Genomic DNA, 19,017 nt, shown 5'->3' on the forward strand with positions numbered 1-19,017 from the left:
TCTGTTGACCCAGATTGGGAGGCTTGCTGCCATGGGCTGTGTAGACATATCTTAAGAGAGCTACAGTCTTACCAACACAGCTCTCTGCCTTGTTCCCTTCCCTCATGGAAAGGGCCAATAGCTCCAGCTACTCCATTCCTTAGCCCCACTCAGCTTACTCCAAACTTGTACTTGAATCTGGGCTAATGGGCCTTTCAAACCTTGAATTTAAAAGCACTTGTTGAGGAAACCTGTAAAGTTATAACACAGTTTCACGATAAGTGCATTAACCTAACCTAAAAGAGAAATACGTGGTTCTTCATTTACGCTGCACTTTTGACAGGAGAAATAGACTGACATTACCTGTATTCTCCTCTTCATCATATTTATCCAAACCATACTCTGCCAGCTCATCATCATTCAGCTTTTCAGTGTCTTCTTCCTGGTCCCCATCTTCTTGAGGAGGCTCAACTGTCTCACCACTAGCAACATCCATGATGTCTTCTGCAGCCTGTCCATGTTCTTCTTCATCACTACCATCTACTTCTTCTCTGTATAAGGAAAAAACACTCACTGAATTATCAATGTGAGTCAGTTAAGAGTTTGGGACATTTTCACTAAATTGCTCAGGGGACTGGTAATGAGGTATTGGAATATTAACGTACCTGCTCACATGATTTCAACTATTGTTTCTATGCCAATGACTCTCAAATCTATTTTTCCACTCCTTTCCTGTCTCTTCCTAGCCAGACCTGCATTTCAGCCTACCAATGACATTTTCTCTAGTATGCCTTCCTGGCAGAATACGACAATTTTAAATGGCTAAAACTGAGTGTCCCAACCCCTCTTCATTTACCCTTTCCATTACTATGACACCACTATCATCCTCCCTCTTACACATAGGTATGTTTGATCTTTGATTCCTCCTCTTTCTTCTCCACACAACCCTAGACTATATCCAAATCTTGCTCTTTCTTCCACCACATTTGAAGATCTGATCTTCCCTCTATATACCATAAGCTGAAATTCTCATTTATGCCTTCATTATCGCCCGTTTTCTTTACAGTAATCTCTCCAGTATCCCCAACACCAAAATCACATCCCCTCATTCATCCACCCAAAATGCAGCTGCTAAAAATGTCTTCCTACCTAAAGTGACCACCCCCACCCACTCTTTGAAAGACTCCAGTGGCTCCAACAATTCTTTTTGATTCCTTCCAAAAGAAGCATGCGCTTCATTAGTTAAGTATCTGTAGCAGATTTACCTGCATCACACCACATTCGCTACAGGAAAAAAACCCTATCCCTGATACCCTAAACTTTCACAAAGCTTCCTTCCCTAAGGCAATGATTCAGATTCTGCCAACATATAAAATGCAGAGGTCTGAACAGCAGCAGGTTGAGCAATATAAAAATTCAAGAATTGTTACTTTTATTACATCACTTTGCAGGAGGACACCCAACTGCTAACACTGGAGAGAACTCCACAAGAGACTGCTCCCAAGTGGGCATATTTACTACGCCTGCATTCAAAACTCCCACTGACATCAATGCACAAAGATCACGGGTGGAACACAATCTTGGGTCTATAAGAGAACTATATCTAATGCAAAGGTCTTTCAGTTTTGAAAGAGCTTGCTGAAGAGCTATTTTTGTCACTTATTTTATAAAACAACACTTGCCCTTCATATGACATTTCACCCATAAGAAGAGTAAAAATTGGTAGCAGGATCATTAAATATTCTAAATTTAAATCTGACTTGTGATCTTTGTACAGAAATAAAATGACCGGAGTACTAATGAATGCTACAAAGTACAAGATGTTATGAAGAAGTCGTAACATTTGTAGTTGTTAGATGTGATTCTCTAAGCTTCCACACTGAATTTTAACAAAATGCATAATTACCAACAAAAGGCTCCTCAAACCTTGCATTGAATACTTTTGAAATGGGGATGGGGGAGAGAATCCATAAGAAAAGGTTGCATGCAGTTTACAGTTATCTGTGCAAAGCTACTGGTAACAGCAGTAGAATTATAAAGTCAATGAGAAAAAAAAATAGTTAAAGGTTAAGCTTCTAAAAAAAACAGAAATTCAGAAATAACATTTGCGATTTTTAGGGACAGCCATTAGAACTTACTTAATATTTTGGTATGGTAATTGCTTAATATTTTGAAAGCTCTCTTTGTAAAGAAAAGGGTAGACTTTTAAAAAATGAAAGCTGAGATCAGGTGGAGGGGAGCTGACAATATTCACCAGAATGCACATGGAATTCAGGGTACTCAGGCCCTGACACTGCAATCAGATCTGTCCTGGCCGACCAATGCAGAGCCCCAGTGGGATTGGGGACCAGAAGATCATTTCTAGCAAATAAACACTGTTACCTTCCACCTAGGTAAAATGAGTCTTGTGCTATTTCTCAGTGAATGTATATAGGTATTCTTTATTTAACATCAACTGTTTTTCAGGTCTGCAGTATTGGCAATTCCATTACAAGATGGGTTTAAAAATCATGTCATTAAAAAAAGTATGAGATTCCTTGTATTTGTCTTCTGTTTTTTGAGCCTTTAGGGGGTCACATTTTCAAGCTTTGCTCCACAATCAGCAGGGCTAGAAACTCACTCTTTTTTAACATGAAAGTTGAGAGACTTGTGTAATTGCGAGAGCTGACAACACTCCTTACCAGTGGGCAAGTACAGATGAGTAACCTCCTCATTTCCCAGTCTCATGACTCACACAACACACAGCCTGTTCATGGCCATGCCTACACTACACAGTTAAACTGGGGGATTGACACCCAGATCTCACCCATGTATGTCTGGCGGGGCTGGGCCCGTGCTGCTGCGCAGCGAAACGTACCCCGGGCACCCTGATCCGCCACTGCCTGGTAGGGCAGGCCCTGCCCCGGGGCACACGGAGGGATTTGCGTGTTCGGAGGCGGACACTCACCGCAGCGTCTCCGCGGCCTCCCCGATGAACCGCTTCAGCTCCTCCGCGCTGAGCCGCACCTAGAAGGGGAAACGCGCTGAGATCGAGCGGCCGGGGAGCGCAGGGCCCGGCCCCCCTCAGCCCCGGACGGGCCCGCACAGCCCGACGCATCGCGGCGACGGACTGTGGCCCAGCACCGAGGCGGCCGCCGGCCCGCGCGGGGCGGGGGGGGGCGCTAGGGAAGAGGCGCGTTCCCGGCTCGGGGGTTCTCACCTTGTCGGGCGTTCCCCTGGCGACCCCCCTGCGCACCCAGGCGGCGCAAGTCACGGGGCAGCTCATGGCTCCGGCCGCGGCACGTGCGGACAACTCTGACACGCGCCACGCTCCTACTACCGTCGCCCCACAAACTGTCGCGTTCCTGATGACGTAACCTCATACTGACAACTCCTCGGCAGGGAGAGGGCGAGAAGGCCTGCGTGAGGTCATCACCAAGCGTCGGGGGGGGGCCTGGAAGCCAGTGACGCGTCGGAGGCAGAGACCCCGCCCCAATGGAAGGAGGAGCGAACTCAACCACTGGCAGGGAGAGATTTGGGCGGGGCCAGGGGGAAGGGAAGGGGCTGGGAGTAAGTAGGAGGGGCCAAGGGGTGTGCCAGGGACCAGGGGTGGGGGCGGGACTAAGGGGATGGGAAGTGACAGGGGTGGGATGGGGGAGGAGCCAGGGAGATGGGCTAGGGACGGGGCGGGGGGAAGTGCCAGGGGTGGGATGGGGGAGGAGCCAGGGAGATGGGCTGGGGGACGGGGCGGGGGTGGAGCGGGACTGTGGGAGTAGAGGCCGGGAGCTGTATTAGTTCTCTTTACTGCTGGGGGTCGGGGGTAGGGTGACCAGACAGCAAGTGTGAAAAATCGGGACGGTGGTGGGGGGTAATAGGCACCTATATAAGAAAAAAACCCAAATATCAGGACAGTCCCTATAAAATCGGGACATCTGGTCACCCTAGTCGGGGGGTTTCCGTGTGGACGGCGGCATCACTTAAACTTTTGTTTCAGAGGTTAACTGGGAACTACAAGTATCGGAAAATGTTTAAATGAGGTTAAGGTAAAGGAATAGTTCACATAATAAAACAAGTGTTGGACAGCAAAATTTAAACTTGGCAGACAGCATGACTACAGTACTTTAGCCATATGTCAAGCAGACAGTGCTGTGGGGCATTTTCCATTTTTTATTGTGAGCCTTCCGTGGTGCTGGAGTGAGAAGGAAGTACAGTAATATCTATCAAAATACAGTATTTGTAATGAGCTTCTGGCATCTCCCATGCCTTGTTTGCTGCATCCATTTGTTGTGTCTTGTTTTGTATTTGTAAAGTGCTAGCACAATGAGGCCCCAAGCCTAACTGGGGCCTCTGGGGTAATTGCAATGTAAGTAATTTCCATCCTGGTGTTCTGTTGTACTTTATATTACTAGTCACTTTACTGAACCTCCTCCCTCCCTCCCTACTGCAAAAAGTATTTCTCCCCTATACCACTTGGTCACATGATGCTCCCCTGCTGGGACACAGGAAAGCTCTATGTAAACACAGAGCCTCCAGGACATCATTTAAGCCCCACATGATGGGGAGAGGGTAGTGAGATGTGGGACTGAGCCAGGAAGAAGAATGGTGGGTTGGGTGGTTATCTGAGGGCTGCACAACTGCCTGAGGGGCGTCCTCTACTCATCAAAGCAATTGTAGGGCCTCAACTCTGGCTGCGTTTCACCATGGAAACTGATAGGGTCAGGGTTTGCTCAATAGCAGTTATCTCCATCACTTTCATGTATTGTTCAATACTAGTTCCTTTAAATGTTCAGTATTTCAGGAATAGACTCCAGTTCTTTGATGCATAGAACATTATCATTTATGCAGTACCCCCGGCACTTTACAGTAGGCCTCGGACACAGCCAATACAGTACATACTCATACACCACACCGGCACTTCTCGGAAGTTACTATCTTGTTCTCCAGAATCTTAGCTTTCATTAAAAAATAAAGTAAGCCTTGTCTACGTGGGAAAGTTTTACCAGTACTGTAATACCAGTATAATTATACCAGCATAAGTCCTTAAGTGGACACTGTTAGCCCTGGTCTATACTACATAGTTAGGTCAATATAAGGCAGCTGACATCAGCCTAACTCTGTAAGTGTCTATGCTAAAATGAAGCTCCTACTGATGTAACTCACCCACTACGCCAACTTCATAACTTCTGCGAGAGGTGTAGCGCTTAAGTCGATGCAGTTAGGTCAATGCAGTGCCAGTGTAAACACTGTGTTACTTATATTGACTGTTGCTGCCTTTCAGAAGCCGTCCCACAATGCTCCCCACTGACAATTAAATCGGTAGCGTGGACATGCAAAAGTAGTTTAATTACTGCAATGGCTGTAAGTTGATGCAACTTAGGTCAATTTAATTTTGTAGTGTAGACTTGCCCTTATTCTGGTATATGGCTTTTTGCAGTTTAGCCTAAACCCTTTCTCCATAAACTAAACTGGAAAAGAGCACTTATAAGAGTGACTACACTAGGGGCAAGTCTACACTTAAAATGCTGCATTGGCGTGCCGCTGTACAGCTTTAATGAAGATGCTTTATGTTGACGGAAGGGTCAAAGAGATGAACAATTTGATGTCTCACTGTGGCGCCAGACGGTAGGAGGTGTGTGTGTGTGTGGGGGAAACATGGTGGTATCTCTCAGTCACAAAGGAGCCAATTCCAAGGTGCTTAGCAGAGCCCATAGGCACATTCAAGCACCTCTAAGGGGGAAATTAGCTCAAGGAGCCCCCTGGAGCCTAACAGCACACATGATCATATTTTAAATATCTGCACAGTCTACTGTGAGCAGCATCTCATTGGGATGATTCACACATGCAGATCTTATTTTGCGGGCAGAGCATGAAAAAGTCCTACCACCTTTTTTCCTCCACTCGGCTCTACAATAAACAAAATGCAGATGAAGGGAACAGTCCTGCCATCACATATCCATATGGCTATTGTTGAAATCAAGGGAGTTTTAAGCAAGAATATAAGGGCGGTATTTGACTCTAAATCTCCCAAATCATACAAGATTTGAAACAGTTAAAATTAGTATAAAATCAATAATAAAATCAATGTGCTGATTAAAAAAACCTGAACTCAAAGGTTTTTTTAACCCCTGTTTTGATTTCCATGGTGATGCTCTCATCCTTTTTAATATCTCTTCCCAAAGCATACTTCTTTTGTGACACCTATTAGTATTTAACTGCCACCTAGTTTATACCCTTGCTGCAGCATTATATGATAACTCCAACTACTGATCACCCAGGTCTTTATGTATCCAAATTGTCTAGTTATGCCCAGATCCTACAAAGACTTATTATGCACATGCTGAGTTTTAAGCACAAGTAGTCTCACTGAAGTCAAATTGAATGTGCAGGATCAGGGCTGTAGACTGAATGCTTCTTGGAGCAGGGACCATGTCTTTTCCACGTTCTGTACAATGACAATCATATTGTAAGTGCTGAACTAGAAACCGTCAGAATTTCCAGCTGTAAAATCCATAGAATCATAAGATTCCTGGGATCCTGTTACTGGGAGAATCTCAACATTATTGGTGTTTGAATGATACAGAGAAATATCTGAACTGGAGAAGGAAAAACAAAAAACACTCACAGCACCATTTCCTAAGCTAGAAAAACTGAAATTTTTATTGAACAGGGATGGTTCATAAACACACTCAAAAGAGCTCCACCTGCTGTTCAGGAGTATTCATTGCAATCTGATAAACCTTTGGAGGGAGCGGTATAAAATAGGATTAGAATATGAATCTGCTATATTTATTAATAACTTTGCCTCTCAAATACAGAACTGTCAGCTATTATTTAAAGTCTGAAAATATACTACAATTGTTATAATTTAAATCAAACCTTTGAAATAACAAATGTACAAAAAAGGCAGTCAATGTATTAACTTTAAACATTTTAAATCAACAGAACACATTTCCCAGAAGTAAACATAGAGCAAACAGCTATTTATGGTGTTTACAAGCCACCCAAAAGTTATAAACGTCAAATGCCAAATGACTAGATAGTTGCTGTAGCTCTCATAAAGCCATATTAATATTATTTCACTTTAAACAGGTCCCTAAACTGAAAAATGTGCTGCATGAAAAGCTGAAAATAAAGCATTTACTATCCAAAGGCAAGAGAAAATTGCATTTTTTTAGCGCCTGATCCAGCAAAGCATTTAAGCAGATGCTTAACTTTAAGCATGTGAGTGGTCTCACTGAGGTTAAGGGGCCTACTCATGTGTTTTAAGTTAAGCACATGCTTTTCTGGATTGGGGCATTAGTTCCATTTTTAAAAAAGGGGCTAACAGCGTGATCTTTTCAAAGATGAAGTCAAGCATTGCTATAGCGAGCCTAAAAAAGTATAGGCCTGTCAATTGGCATGAATAAATAAGTTTGTAACTTGCATTAAAATGAATGTGATTTGCATGCCTGCTTGTTTAGTGAAAGTTGGTGATATTTTCACTGCACTGAAAATGGCCCTTTCGGTAGTTGTGCTCACACCTGAATATGAAAGCCCATGCTACATACACCCAAAAATAATATGACAAATTTACTATCAATAAAAACATTTTAATGCCAACAACTAATAAAAGTTCATATTCCAATATTGCTCACAACAATAATATACAATTTGCACAACACATGGCTGTCCAACAAGAATATTTTGCAGGCTATTATATATATATATATATATTTTTTTTCCCTTAAAGAATTATATGCCAGAGTTCATGCAAAGAAATTCAAAGCAGTAACACAACATGAGCAATCAGTTGGTTTTTTTACAAATTATCAAACCCATTCAATACAGAGACGTTAGGAAATAGATAGGTATATACACACTGTTTTGTTGTGGTCCTTTCTGTGTTACATTAAATCATGGGTTCCTTCTTACCACACCAGGTCCCTATTAAAGACTGGTTCAAATAGGATTTTGAGTATTCTCCACCCACGTGGACCACCAGAAACTCAATAACTTCCCTTCTACTTTACATGACTATGAAGGAGGCACTTATCCACTGGCCAGGAGTGTGGGCAAGCAACCTTCTCCAAAGCCAACCTCAGTCCTGATCCATAGTCTTAACCACATTTGTAGTGGGTGGCTATCACTCCATCCCTCCTATTTTTGACTGGCCCCAAGGATGATGTGCTTGGCCTCCAGCAACCTTTAGAGTTGGAAATCCAAGACTAGAGAACCTGGAGCTCCTAAATAGCAGTGCACAGCACTGCCACCTAAGTAACCAGATACGTACAGTGAACGACATGTATTCTCTGGTTTGAAATTTACATATAATATACACTAATAAAGCTATCCTATCAAGGTGCAAGTTTATTATTCTCTGGTGTGTTCCCATAAAGTTTGATTTTGTTTTGTTTTGTTTGGCCTTCACACAAAGCTACCAACAGCATTTACACAAGAATGGTCTGTCTGTCTGATAAATATAGTTAATCATGTGGCCCCAATTATGCAGTCCCTACAAAGGAAAACACCTATTGACTTCACTGGGAGTTTTGCTTACATACTGGACTGCTCCCAGCGAGCTAAATTCATCTCTGCTATAATGCCTTTGACTTCAGTTCATTTACAACCAGGGTGAATTGGCAGGATGTGTTTTTATCCAGGAAGTAATCAATCTTACTGAACTGAATTGGGACTTGTGTTCACACATCAGTAAATTTGTACAGTCCATGGGCCAAATCTTGCTCTCCATAATTTTGATGGGACTACTTCTGTTTGGGCAAGTTAGCAGGGTTTGGCGATATGGGCAAGTATTTAAAGTCTTTTGGCATTATTTCATACTTGCTGGACTCAGGTGCTGCCTCGAAGAGAGAGAGTTTTAAAAAAAAAAGATGAAATGTAATTATAGTAAATATTACATATTAACCCTACCAGCTAAACGGATGTTCATGGAATGTCACTCTCCTGAAATTAAAATTGCCATTGTTTTCTCAGGCTGGTCCAATTCATAAAAATGCTTCACACCCACACTTAAGCCTGATTCTGCAGCCTGTAAATGTGTGATGCTTCCAGCGAAATCACTGGAAGTTTGAAGGCCCTGAATCACCAGAACACTTAAGTACATGAGTAATCCCATCTCTTGTTCAGCAAAACTCTTAAGTATGTGCTTAACTTTAATTTTAAACACATGCTTAAGTACCATTGAAACCAATGGATCTTAAGCACATGCTTAAGTATTTTGCTGGAAAGGGATGCTTAAAGTCACACACGTTAAGCATATGCGTAATTAAGCGCCTTTGCTGAATTAGGGCCAATATGCACAAGGACGATAGGATTGGGCCTTCAGGGCATATTCTCCCTTCAGTCCGTATGGGAGCCTCTCATTGATACCAACCACAGTTCTGCATATGGGGAGAGGGGAGAGTATATCCTTTAGCACACTGTTTCTCAACGACAAGTCCATGGGCCGGTGCTGGTCCCTGGGATCTCCCTGACACAGTTTAGGAAGGCAGCAAGCCGGTCCTTGCTATCAAAAAGGCTAAGACACACTGCTTTAGCACACTTTTAAATATTATAGGCCTGATCCAACTCCCACTGAAGTCAGTGGAAGGATTCCCATTGCTGTGAGTGGGAGTTAGCTCAGGCCCTAAAATAAGTGTACCTTTTGCACTACTGCAGTTAAATTTCTCTCTAAACCCAGCTTCCCCCATTTCTTAACTTGGTTATAACAATTCACTCAGAAGCTTTGCATACATAGTCTCAAACTAAAAGCAAATTATTTTACACTTGAAAAGAAGTTCTGGCTAATCAGATTAAAGAAAAAAAAATCCTTGCTGGTTTCAAACGCTGGTTTGTATTTGTACAATGTTAACACTGGATTTACAAAATGACATTTGGCAAGGCATGAATCCTAATCTCACTGGAGATTTTAAAAGACTTAACATCTGAGATTGGGGGTTAAAATATTCTAAGGTGCACTCAGTGAACATGTTTTCAGAAATTTTCCTAAGACATTTTAGCATTTATAATATGCTAAGGATCTCATTATATGATTGAACACGTAAAGATCCAGCAGACTGAATACATTATGCAGAAAGAAAAACCTTCTTTTTAAACTTAAAAAAAGAAAAGAAAACAAGGAAATGAAATAAAAATATTTTAAAGCAGAATTTAGGTTGTGACACAGTTAGACAAAAGCTGCTACATTTAAAATTAAGGCTGGTATCTCATATTAAATAAGGCGTGAGTTAAAAGTAGATTATTCTCCTTAACTTTTAATTTCCTGGGTGTAGACAGCTTGCTCCATAACATTAAGATCTGAACAGTTTTGATATTGGGGAAGATTTTTCAAAAGTGCCTAAGTCCCAATGACTTTCAATAAGATGTAGACTCCTAAGTCTCTTTTGAAAAAGGGCCTTCAGCTCCTAAATCACTCTTTCAAAAATTGTACCCATTGAGCTAAACTATTGCTTAATCTTTTAAATCATCCATAATTCCCCTATTTTCTGTGCAGTGGCTTTTACTATTGTGCAGTTTGTACAAGCTTAAATGGACAATGAGAAGGGCAAACAAATGTTCCAGATATGTTGTTCATTTTAAAATAACTAGAACACTTATATAAACCCAAAAGCCAGTACTTAAATGATGGTAGCATAAAGTAGGACATCACCTCCTTGTGCTCTGGATAGTATTATCTGGTTGTGCGATTTTTGTTTCCCAATAAAGAAACCTTTTCCATAGAAACCTCATTGAGAGATGGCATATGAGAGCTTCCTGTGCTAGATACAGAAATAATACTAATACTAATAAAAAAGCTCCAACAAGTAATCAAACCATCATTAGTTTTACAAGATGACAGCGAAAAACTGTCTTTTTTCTGCAGGAAGGGTTTGCTGCAGATTTTGTAATCTGAAGTCTTCATGCTACAGTTCTGCTTTATTCTCGGAAAGAATTTTTTCCATCATGGCTTTCTCTCTGGTTTTCATTTTTCCCTAATAACTTTATAAATATAACTTTTACCGAAATCTGAAAGAGGTAACTGATAGACTTGGACAAGGATGAAGGAAGCAAGCAAGCGTGTCTCATTTACAGTGTTAGCTCTTCTGTGTCACCAAAGCATTGGTGTTGGGATTCTTTCATCTGTTATTTTCTGAAGTAAACATAAGAACACGCCAGGTCTTCAGAGATGGAGATGGGGAGGTATCTTTCCCTACTTAAGCACATAGACACTGGTACCCAATTACATACATGCATTTTGCTTTTCTGCTTAGGTTCAACATGATCTACACTTCAGATTCACATGTAGCAGATTCATGGCAAATTGTTTAATGTCTGAATAAGAACTAAAAAATGGGGCCCAATCTACTGGACTTCAACGGGTGTTGCACCAAGCCTTTTGGTTTGTTTTATGAATGGCCCCCACACTATAATTTGAATTGATTTTTTTTCTAGAATGCCCATTTCCGCCTCATCTAAATTACAAATTACTTTCAATGATCTTATATCAAACATTAAAAAATGCTAACCTATGTACAAAGGTAAGCCCTTTTGGGCAAGTGGAGCTGGAGGTTTAGCTATTCAATTCACTAATGCATATTGCCAAACCCTTAGCATCAGGGAAGGCTGACTGACATTAGCAAGAGATCTCATTACAGACATGATTTCACATCTCATAAGATATACAGTACATTTATTTACTGTCCATCTCTCTCTCTCACTCACTCACTTACACAAATAAAAAAACAAAAACATTTCACATGTAAAAAACAGAAGATGCAGAACATGAACTGTTCAGATACAGAATATCTGATTTTATAAAGCATCTTTTGTCCCAGAGGGTCTTAAAATGCTTTACAGATTCAAAATCTTGCTCTGAGTAGACTCATTCTGTGCAGGTGGTATTACAAGGGCAAAGCTTGCAGATGAGCTGGACTGAAGTATAGTCCAGTAGCCATCTCATTAGTGCAAAGAGGCTGAGGGAACTCTTTTCAGAACACCATAATGCTGCTCTAAAACGAGCAAGATCCAGACCTCTCTATTATGTGATGCAGGACACAGTATAGAGGGGCGCATGGGTCCTGACCACATCACCTTGGGGCCATAAAGTACCAGGAGACACATTAGCCAGGCCCTCCACACAGTGCTGAAAAGAGCACTAGGAAAGTATCATACTTTGCTGTGTAGTTGCATCCATGCAATGTAGGGTGGGAGTTTGACTTATTATATGCATAATTCTCTCTCTCTCACACAAATGTCTTCATCTACCACTGACATACAAGCAAATGCTAGGGTGAAAGGCAGGTGCTTACAACAGTACACTGCAACGGTACACAAACATTTAGGACAGGAAGTGAATAACATACCTACTTGAAATACACAAGAGGAATTTTGGTAGGCACAATATAATTACTAATTTGGAGTTTGGCCAAGACCCTGAGGTTGACAGCTCTAACCTACTCTTGTGTAATGTGCCATCAGTTCTTTAATGACCACAAGGGGTCAGGACCTCGGCTTTATGACTCATCTGAAAGATGTCACCACCCATAGCACAGTGCTCTCAAACACCAGGCTAGGGCATTGGTTCAGGGACTCAGAGGGGAAAAGTCACCTTCTGACCCACCACCACTGCCTTCTGAAGCACATGTTTTATTGGAGGTCTAGCCAGCCTTGACCCTACTTAGCTTGGGCTCTCTGATAAGATGAATTATTTTACTTTTATGTAGCACCGTTCATTCTGAAGACTCTCAGGTGCTTCATGATTTAGAGACCTACAGCACCATTGAAATCCAGCCATCACTGGGGCACAGGGCAACATCCAACTGGCACACAGCTCACTGCACAACAACGGGAGAAAGGGGAACTTTCAATTAAGGATAATGGGACAAATCCCTGCACTTGAAGCGCTACGTATGTGCTGTTTAAAGGTCATGTAGAGCAGAGAGGACCAGACTTGATAAGGTCTCACCTGAACAATACCCCTCCCCCACAACAGTAAACTAGATGGTATTGAATTTATCCATCACAGAGTGATGAAAGGATCAGTCAATGCTGCTGGGATTTGATTATGTGGCTTGAAGGACTCTAGTTAATTTGAACCTTAGATCACTAAGCCATCCTTGCCCGCATGGCTGAGGTGTTATGACTAAGGCCCATTTAAAGAACGAGCGGTTTTCTAATGTGACTGTTTTATAAAGGTCACATCCTTGTATGGCTGAGTGTCCCTGTTTTCTAACTTGCCCTATTTTTAAACATAATTTGTTTCTTCTTGGATATTTCAGGTTGTTTTCTTTGTTTGCTTCAGAAATGTGATAAGAAAAAAAAATCTATAACCGCAGTGAGTGGGAAAGGTAATAGACGTTTTAATGAAAACACAGCAGCAGAAATGATGGGAAGTTGACTGGCCGACGTCAGCCACCAGCCAAAAGTGTTCAGACAAATTCACTCTCTCAGATGCAATGCAGACATTTATACTGACATAGAAAAGTTAACATTTGCTAGAGCTCAACTATCTAGTCAATGGGAGGAGTGCATGCATATTAGAAATGAGAATACAGCGCACTCCATCCTTCGTCCTATTAATTTCAATGGGACTATTTCTGGGATAAGGTATTAAGCAGGAGTAAGAGCAGCAATATCAGGCCGGTAATGTTTGTAAAGCATTTTGAGATTCTCAGATTAAAGACACCATGGGCCAAATCCCAAAGTCCTTATTCAGCTTTTACTCCACCCTTATTCACGCAGAACACCGATTGACTTCAGTGCCAGTTTTAACACATACCGACTTCAGGATCTGGTCCTATGTAAGTATTATTATTAATATAGAGCTGACTCCTGAGGAAGTCTTGAGTATCTGCAACTTGCATTGATTTGGCCTGTAGTCAATAATATAGGGAAATGGCTTTTTTGTCTAGTATGGCTTGAGCCCTACCTGGAATCTCAATATTGTATAGAAATTTAGGTGTGTTCAATTTAATGACAGCTGTACATATGTCAATAACACACTGACAAGACAGGTCCCAATTGACTTCACTTGGTGTTGTGTGCAGGACTGGGCCCTTAATTTGATTTTTGTTTTTGAAGAAAAGGCCAGCTCTCTCTCTCACTACTGCACCATTGAAATGTAGCTCATTTCAGTGGGAGCTGAAATCACTGAAGAAAAAAAAAATCTTCAAACATCAAACCACAGTACATTTTGGCACAGAACTGGAGGGTCCAGAAAGACTCCCTATCACACCGCACACTGTAATGCATCCAAAAGGGACTAGTACAATTTTTGGTATGAAGACAACTATCAGTGGATCTTCAACATGAACCGTGTCAGTTTAAAAAGTGGCAGGTGGAAACTTAGCAGAGCAGCTCCTGGTAGTGCCAGTGGGAGGCTTTCCACTAATTCCCCATGCATCACTTGGAATATATACATTTATATACTTTGCACAATCAATTCAGTTCTGAGCCAAGAACGTGCATGCAAAGTTTTAGCCTGGAGAAAGGCTCCCTTAGGAAACTGGCCATTTTCTAGAGTAGAAAATATTTGGAAGCCATCTGTTTCTAAAAGATGGAAGGTCTCCAATCTGTGAAGCAGGGAGGATTTGAGTAACTGGGAGATGGTTCTGGAGTTTTCCCTGAAAAGAGTTTTCCCACCTCCTCTGCCAGTTTTCAAGCTGATTATGGGGCAATGAACCATAGGGAAGAGCTGGGTTAGCTGAGATAGCATCTGCCAGGGTCAGGGAGGGAACCAGCATGGTTCTAGAACAGGGAGGGAGCTGGCAACAGATTAGGCAAGGTGGGTGCGTTCTGGGGACTGCGGGGCAATTAAGGGAGCTAAGAGGAGATTGGGTCTCTTCTAGAGAAGGAGAAGGCAGGACTTGCAACTGAGAAGGGTCAAAGTGCCTGTAGATGCCCAGATACCCCAGTGATGGGTGACCTTATAAAAACCTAGATGGAAAAAAAAAGCCCTAGATCGTTGTGCAGAGGGAAGGGGAGTGCGAGTTATGATTGAAAAAATTAATACACTTTTCCTAAGGGTTTTAAAAAGAATTTCCAGTTCACCCAACCATCTGAAATTCCTTGGGGGGAGGATAGAGGGAATTCTTCCCCAGAATGGATGAATTATTGCAATCGGTACAGAGATTAATGAACAAAGGCTTTTGTTTCCTGAAATAACAGCACTTTCTAAAGGACACTGATATGTACCACTACGATAAAGGTTGCTGTATGGAAAGGCCATGTCTTATAGGGATCATGGTCACATTCTAAGTGTTTTTTTGGATGAAATTCACCACAGAGGCTTCTACTGAAATGGAACGATAGCAGTTCTGGTTCGATTGGGTGTGGATCAGGCACTCAGAGGGACTCCAGAATGTGTGCATTGCGGAGCTCAATGGGACCCCAGGTCTGTACCCCCCTGCTTATCTGAGTCTGGGAACTCTGCCCCCCATTGAAGAACAGGGAGGAAACTCTGTGAGGGAAACCATGCAGTTTTTGCTGCCCTAATAAGCCCTCCCATGAGCTTTTCCACCAGTGTTTGCAAACAAATAACCTTGCAATGTACTCTAATGTATCCATTAACAATAGCTTTAATAGCAATAGACACTGTCACACCAATCAATAGCCAGAATCCTCTTTCAGGAGCATTTTTGATCCCATAGACTTCTATAATCTTGTTCTCCTGTTCATGTTTAGTTGAGAGCAAAGCAAATCCCATGGTAGCAGTAACTTAAATCTGAAGGCTTATGCACTGGAACACCAAGCATTAGATCGTGCTCAGTGTTCCAGATTAATGAGCCCCTGAAGAAGCAAAGGGAATGCACAAATCTATGGGTTGACACAGTCCTGCTGAAGGAGAGTTGTGTTGTTTGTTTAGAGGCAGGTATGCTTTGCTGCTACTAGTTTTGGGTCTAATTTTGCCTTGCATGCTCACACAATTCCCTTTTAGTCCATGGTAACCCCTGTGCACAGAGTGAAGGGAGAATTTGTCCCTTTGTTCCTAACAGAATACTTCTAGTGAATGTAATGCTCATGAAAGATGTACTAGAGATAGAGCAAGTGAAGTCCTCTGTTTAGCAGCAGAACAAATACCACAAAGTCAGTGACACTTCAAGCTTACCACAGCCCATCCTATGCGTCTCAGTCCTAACCTAGAGGAGCCAATTCTCAGGGTGAGACAGGAGAGAAGTCTCCCTTCCCCCTCCAGTCTTTGATTTTTTTTGCTGACACTGCCAAAGAAAGTTACACCTATTGTGGTGGATTTCTGTGCTGGTGACATCAGTCTACATCAACATTCCAATGAGTAACCCAGGGATATAGGGCTCTATATCCCATTACCAATGCCCTGGACCGCTATTAATGTATGCCCTGAAGTCATTGCTACATAAGCAATGGTTATCATCCTGTTAAGACACCAGATTGCCTAGCTGAATTTATACCTGTGGTTTTACTTCCCACCGAGAAAAATTCTGCTTGTGGATACATGTCTGCAATGCCTGATTACTTTAGTGGGAGCTCTGTGTGTACCTGAGGGTAGAATTTGGTCTACTTGATTACTGGGTAAAAATCTGGAGCATTATAATTTTATATTTAGAGAAGTTAACATTAAGCAGCTGGGTGAGATTTGTTTTTATTATGTAGATTGTTACCAATATGGAAGAATGGGTTTCAATGAGTGAGGAAGCACACCAAACTATAATATAAGCACCCCCAAGAGTTGCAATTGCATTTATCAGGTTCTCTAGCATTGCAACATTCACAGAAAAGTAAGTCGCCAGTAGCTAAATGATCTAGACAACATCTTATATGGCATATCATATGCAGAAACAAATTGTCTGATAATTCATTGTTAGGCTGACATGCTGTGTCTCTGAGACATTAATGGTAGTTTAGACAATTTTGTAATTTGTTGCAGATACTGTATAGGCTTTAAAATGATCAAGCATACGGGAGGATTTACAGATCAGAACAATAAAACAGTTTCCTATCATGTTGGTAACTAATGCAAAGACTGTGTTTTCTGAGCATTCCAAAAGCTATAAACATGAAATAGCACCGGACATAAATACTCTAACAAAAGAACAAGAAGTTACCATGCACTGTCAAATTAAAGCTTCTAAAAATCTGTGAACCGGGCACAGTTTCAAAAAGCATGCTAGAAAAGAAATACATGTAATTTTGCCACTGAAAAGGTAGCGCCTTTCTCCTAATCTTTACTGAGGTCTTCCCTATGTTTTAAATCAACCGATTCGTGAAAGGTATCATCAAGTACAAGATGTCTGGAAAATTGTGGCACTTAACAGATCTCTCTTGCTAACAGTATGCTGCAAAATAAATTGAGCCCTGACATTGAACACCTCCATTGTAGATAATCTATACATTCAGAGGATACAGTAAGAAATTATTCTATAGTACATATTTAATAATAATTTAAAAAAGTCTAACTTAGTCACAATCTCTGGCCAGTAGCGAAATATTGACATGTTACTAGAATAAAGGCTGATCTTAACTCTTCCATGTAACAAACAGAAATCAGCATCTTCCAACAAGTCTCTGTGGGAATCATCTCACTACCATTTGCACCAAGAAAAAAAAGTAAATATGCTAATTTCACAAATGGAGTTTGACAAGCAGTCTTGGCAAAACAAAGCACAAACATAACATTTCACAGGTACAGTTACCATGCAAATGCATGTTGAGTTTGTTATTGTTTTTAACCCCAAATCACAATTAGCATGCAGATTTTTATTCCCCAACTACTGTATTAGATATTGTCTTGGTAATATACCTCTTTGGTGTAACCATAACCATTTAGGCAAGATTATACCACCTTAGGAAAGAATACAAGCAAAACCTGCTCATATGTATACAGTATTTACACAGTGTGCCTTTAAAAAACAAAACATGTTACATAGATTCGCAAACACAACTCTGTCAAAAATGAATTTTTAAGCTTAAGAAATAGATTTTAAACTACAAGGCCACCCCATTTGTTATGAACAATTTTAAAAAGTTCCCACCCCTAAAAATTTGCCAGTATATTTCCTCATTTATAACAGTCTTACCAACTCTCTAACACAGTTGACCCTTATGAAACAGCAACTAACAAATCTTATGTTTCTTAAATGCACAATAGAATGGACTCTGGGATAGGTACAGTACAGTTCTTAAATGTATAACATGGTGGAGCAGAATAACCTTAAATAACCCATTTGTCATTTTAAGTGGTCCATGGCATCTTTGTTCAGGCAGAGGCTTCTGCTGTTCATTGGTGAGTTCTGGCTTTTGTTGGCATTAGCTCCAAGACCACACTTTTGCGTTCAGAATTGAACATAACAGTAATTCACAGAATAGTGCTATATCCTTGTTTCTCAAAAATGGGTAGGAGCCACATGTACAGTATTCCCTCATCTAAGTGAGGCTGCAGCCTAAAAGCAGCACCTTTGGCCAACAAAAAAAAAATATTCCAATGTGAAGTAGAATTTTGTATGTTCATTTAAGCAACTGCAACAGGAGCCTGAACTCGCAGTGTCTTTTCTGAGCGCGATCTCCTTCCTGAACTTTATACAACGGAGCCCTTTGAAGAAGACAAATGAATTGACTGAATCCGTGTCGCCAACGTCCTCTGTAAGTCTTGTAGTACATTCTGACCAGACGTGTCTCCATTCTTGTCATACAACAGCTGTTTGAAAGCTTCATTTTCAATGAGGACCATCATATTTTTTAGAAAGTAGCCTTCACAATAGGAGGATAGTTCTGTGACTCCGAGAAACTACAAAAAGTGGGGATTAAAGAAAGGTAACCACTCTGATAGGTATGGGTCAATAAATACCGTTCATGAGAAGTAAAGATTACAAACTATACAAGCTATGTTTTTCAGATGGGAACATTGAAACCCACATATATGTGTGTGTCAAGTGATATGTCACATTGTTTGCTTCAATGACAAATTCCAGACTTAAGACTATGTCAAAAAATTAAGGTCACCTTGGAGGCAAAATTCCAAGGATGAAATTCAGGCCCCATACAAATCAATGGGATTTTTGTCATGGATCTCAATGGGGCCAGGATTTGGCCCCATAGTTTCCACCACCAAAA

General features: G+C 41.3%; 2 protein-coding genes across 3 annotated transcripts in view; both read right to left on the minus strand.

Moving 5' to 3' along the window:
• The window catches only part of PWP1 (PWP1 homolog, endonuclein), a 31,593-nt gene extending 28,281 nt beyond the window's left edge, over positions 1 to 3,312 (minus strand). Inside the window, exons 1-3 of one of the 2 annotated variants that reach the window (XM_024212947.2) lie at positions 3,179 to 3,312; positions 2,927 to 2,985; positions 343 to 530 (exon numbers count right to left, since the gene is read on the minus strand). In XM_024212947.2, the coding sequence (XP_024068715.2) occupies positions 343 to 530; positions 2,927 to 2,985; positions 3,179 to 3,244 (313 nt within the window). In that variant the 5' untranslated portion in view covers positions 3,245 to 3,312. The remainder of the gene's footprint in view (positions 1 to 342; positions 531 to 2,926; positions 2,986 to 3,178) is intronic. The other variant, XM_024212949.2, reaches the window with a different exon arrangement.
• Positions 3,313 to 16,662: 13,350 nt separating this feature from the next.
• BTBD11 (BTB domain containing 11) overlaps positions 16,663 to 19,017 on the minus strand; it is a 268,567-nt gene continuing 266,212 nt past the window's right edge. The window contains exon 17 of the mRNA XM_024212959.3: positions 16,663 to 18,691. Within this exon, the coding sequence (XP_024068727.2) occupies positions 18,482 to 18,691 (210 nt within the window). The 3' untranslated portion in view covers positions 16,663 to 18,481. The remainder of the gene's footprint in view (positions 18,692 to 19,017) is intronic.

This window comes from Terrapene carolina, unplaced genomic scaffold, assembly GCF_002925995.2.
Source record: "Terrapene carolina triunguis isolate 2854851 unplaced genomic scaffold, T_m_triunguis-2.0 Scaffold247, whole genome shotgun sequence".
NCBI classification, from domain to species: Eukaryota; Metazoa; Chordata; order Testudines; family Emydidae; genus Terrapene; species Terrapene triunguis.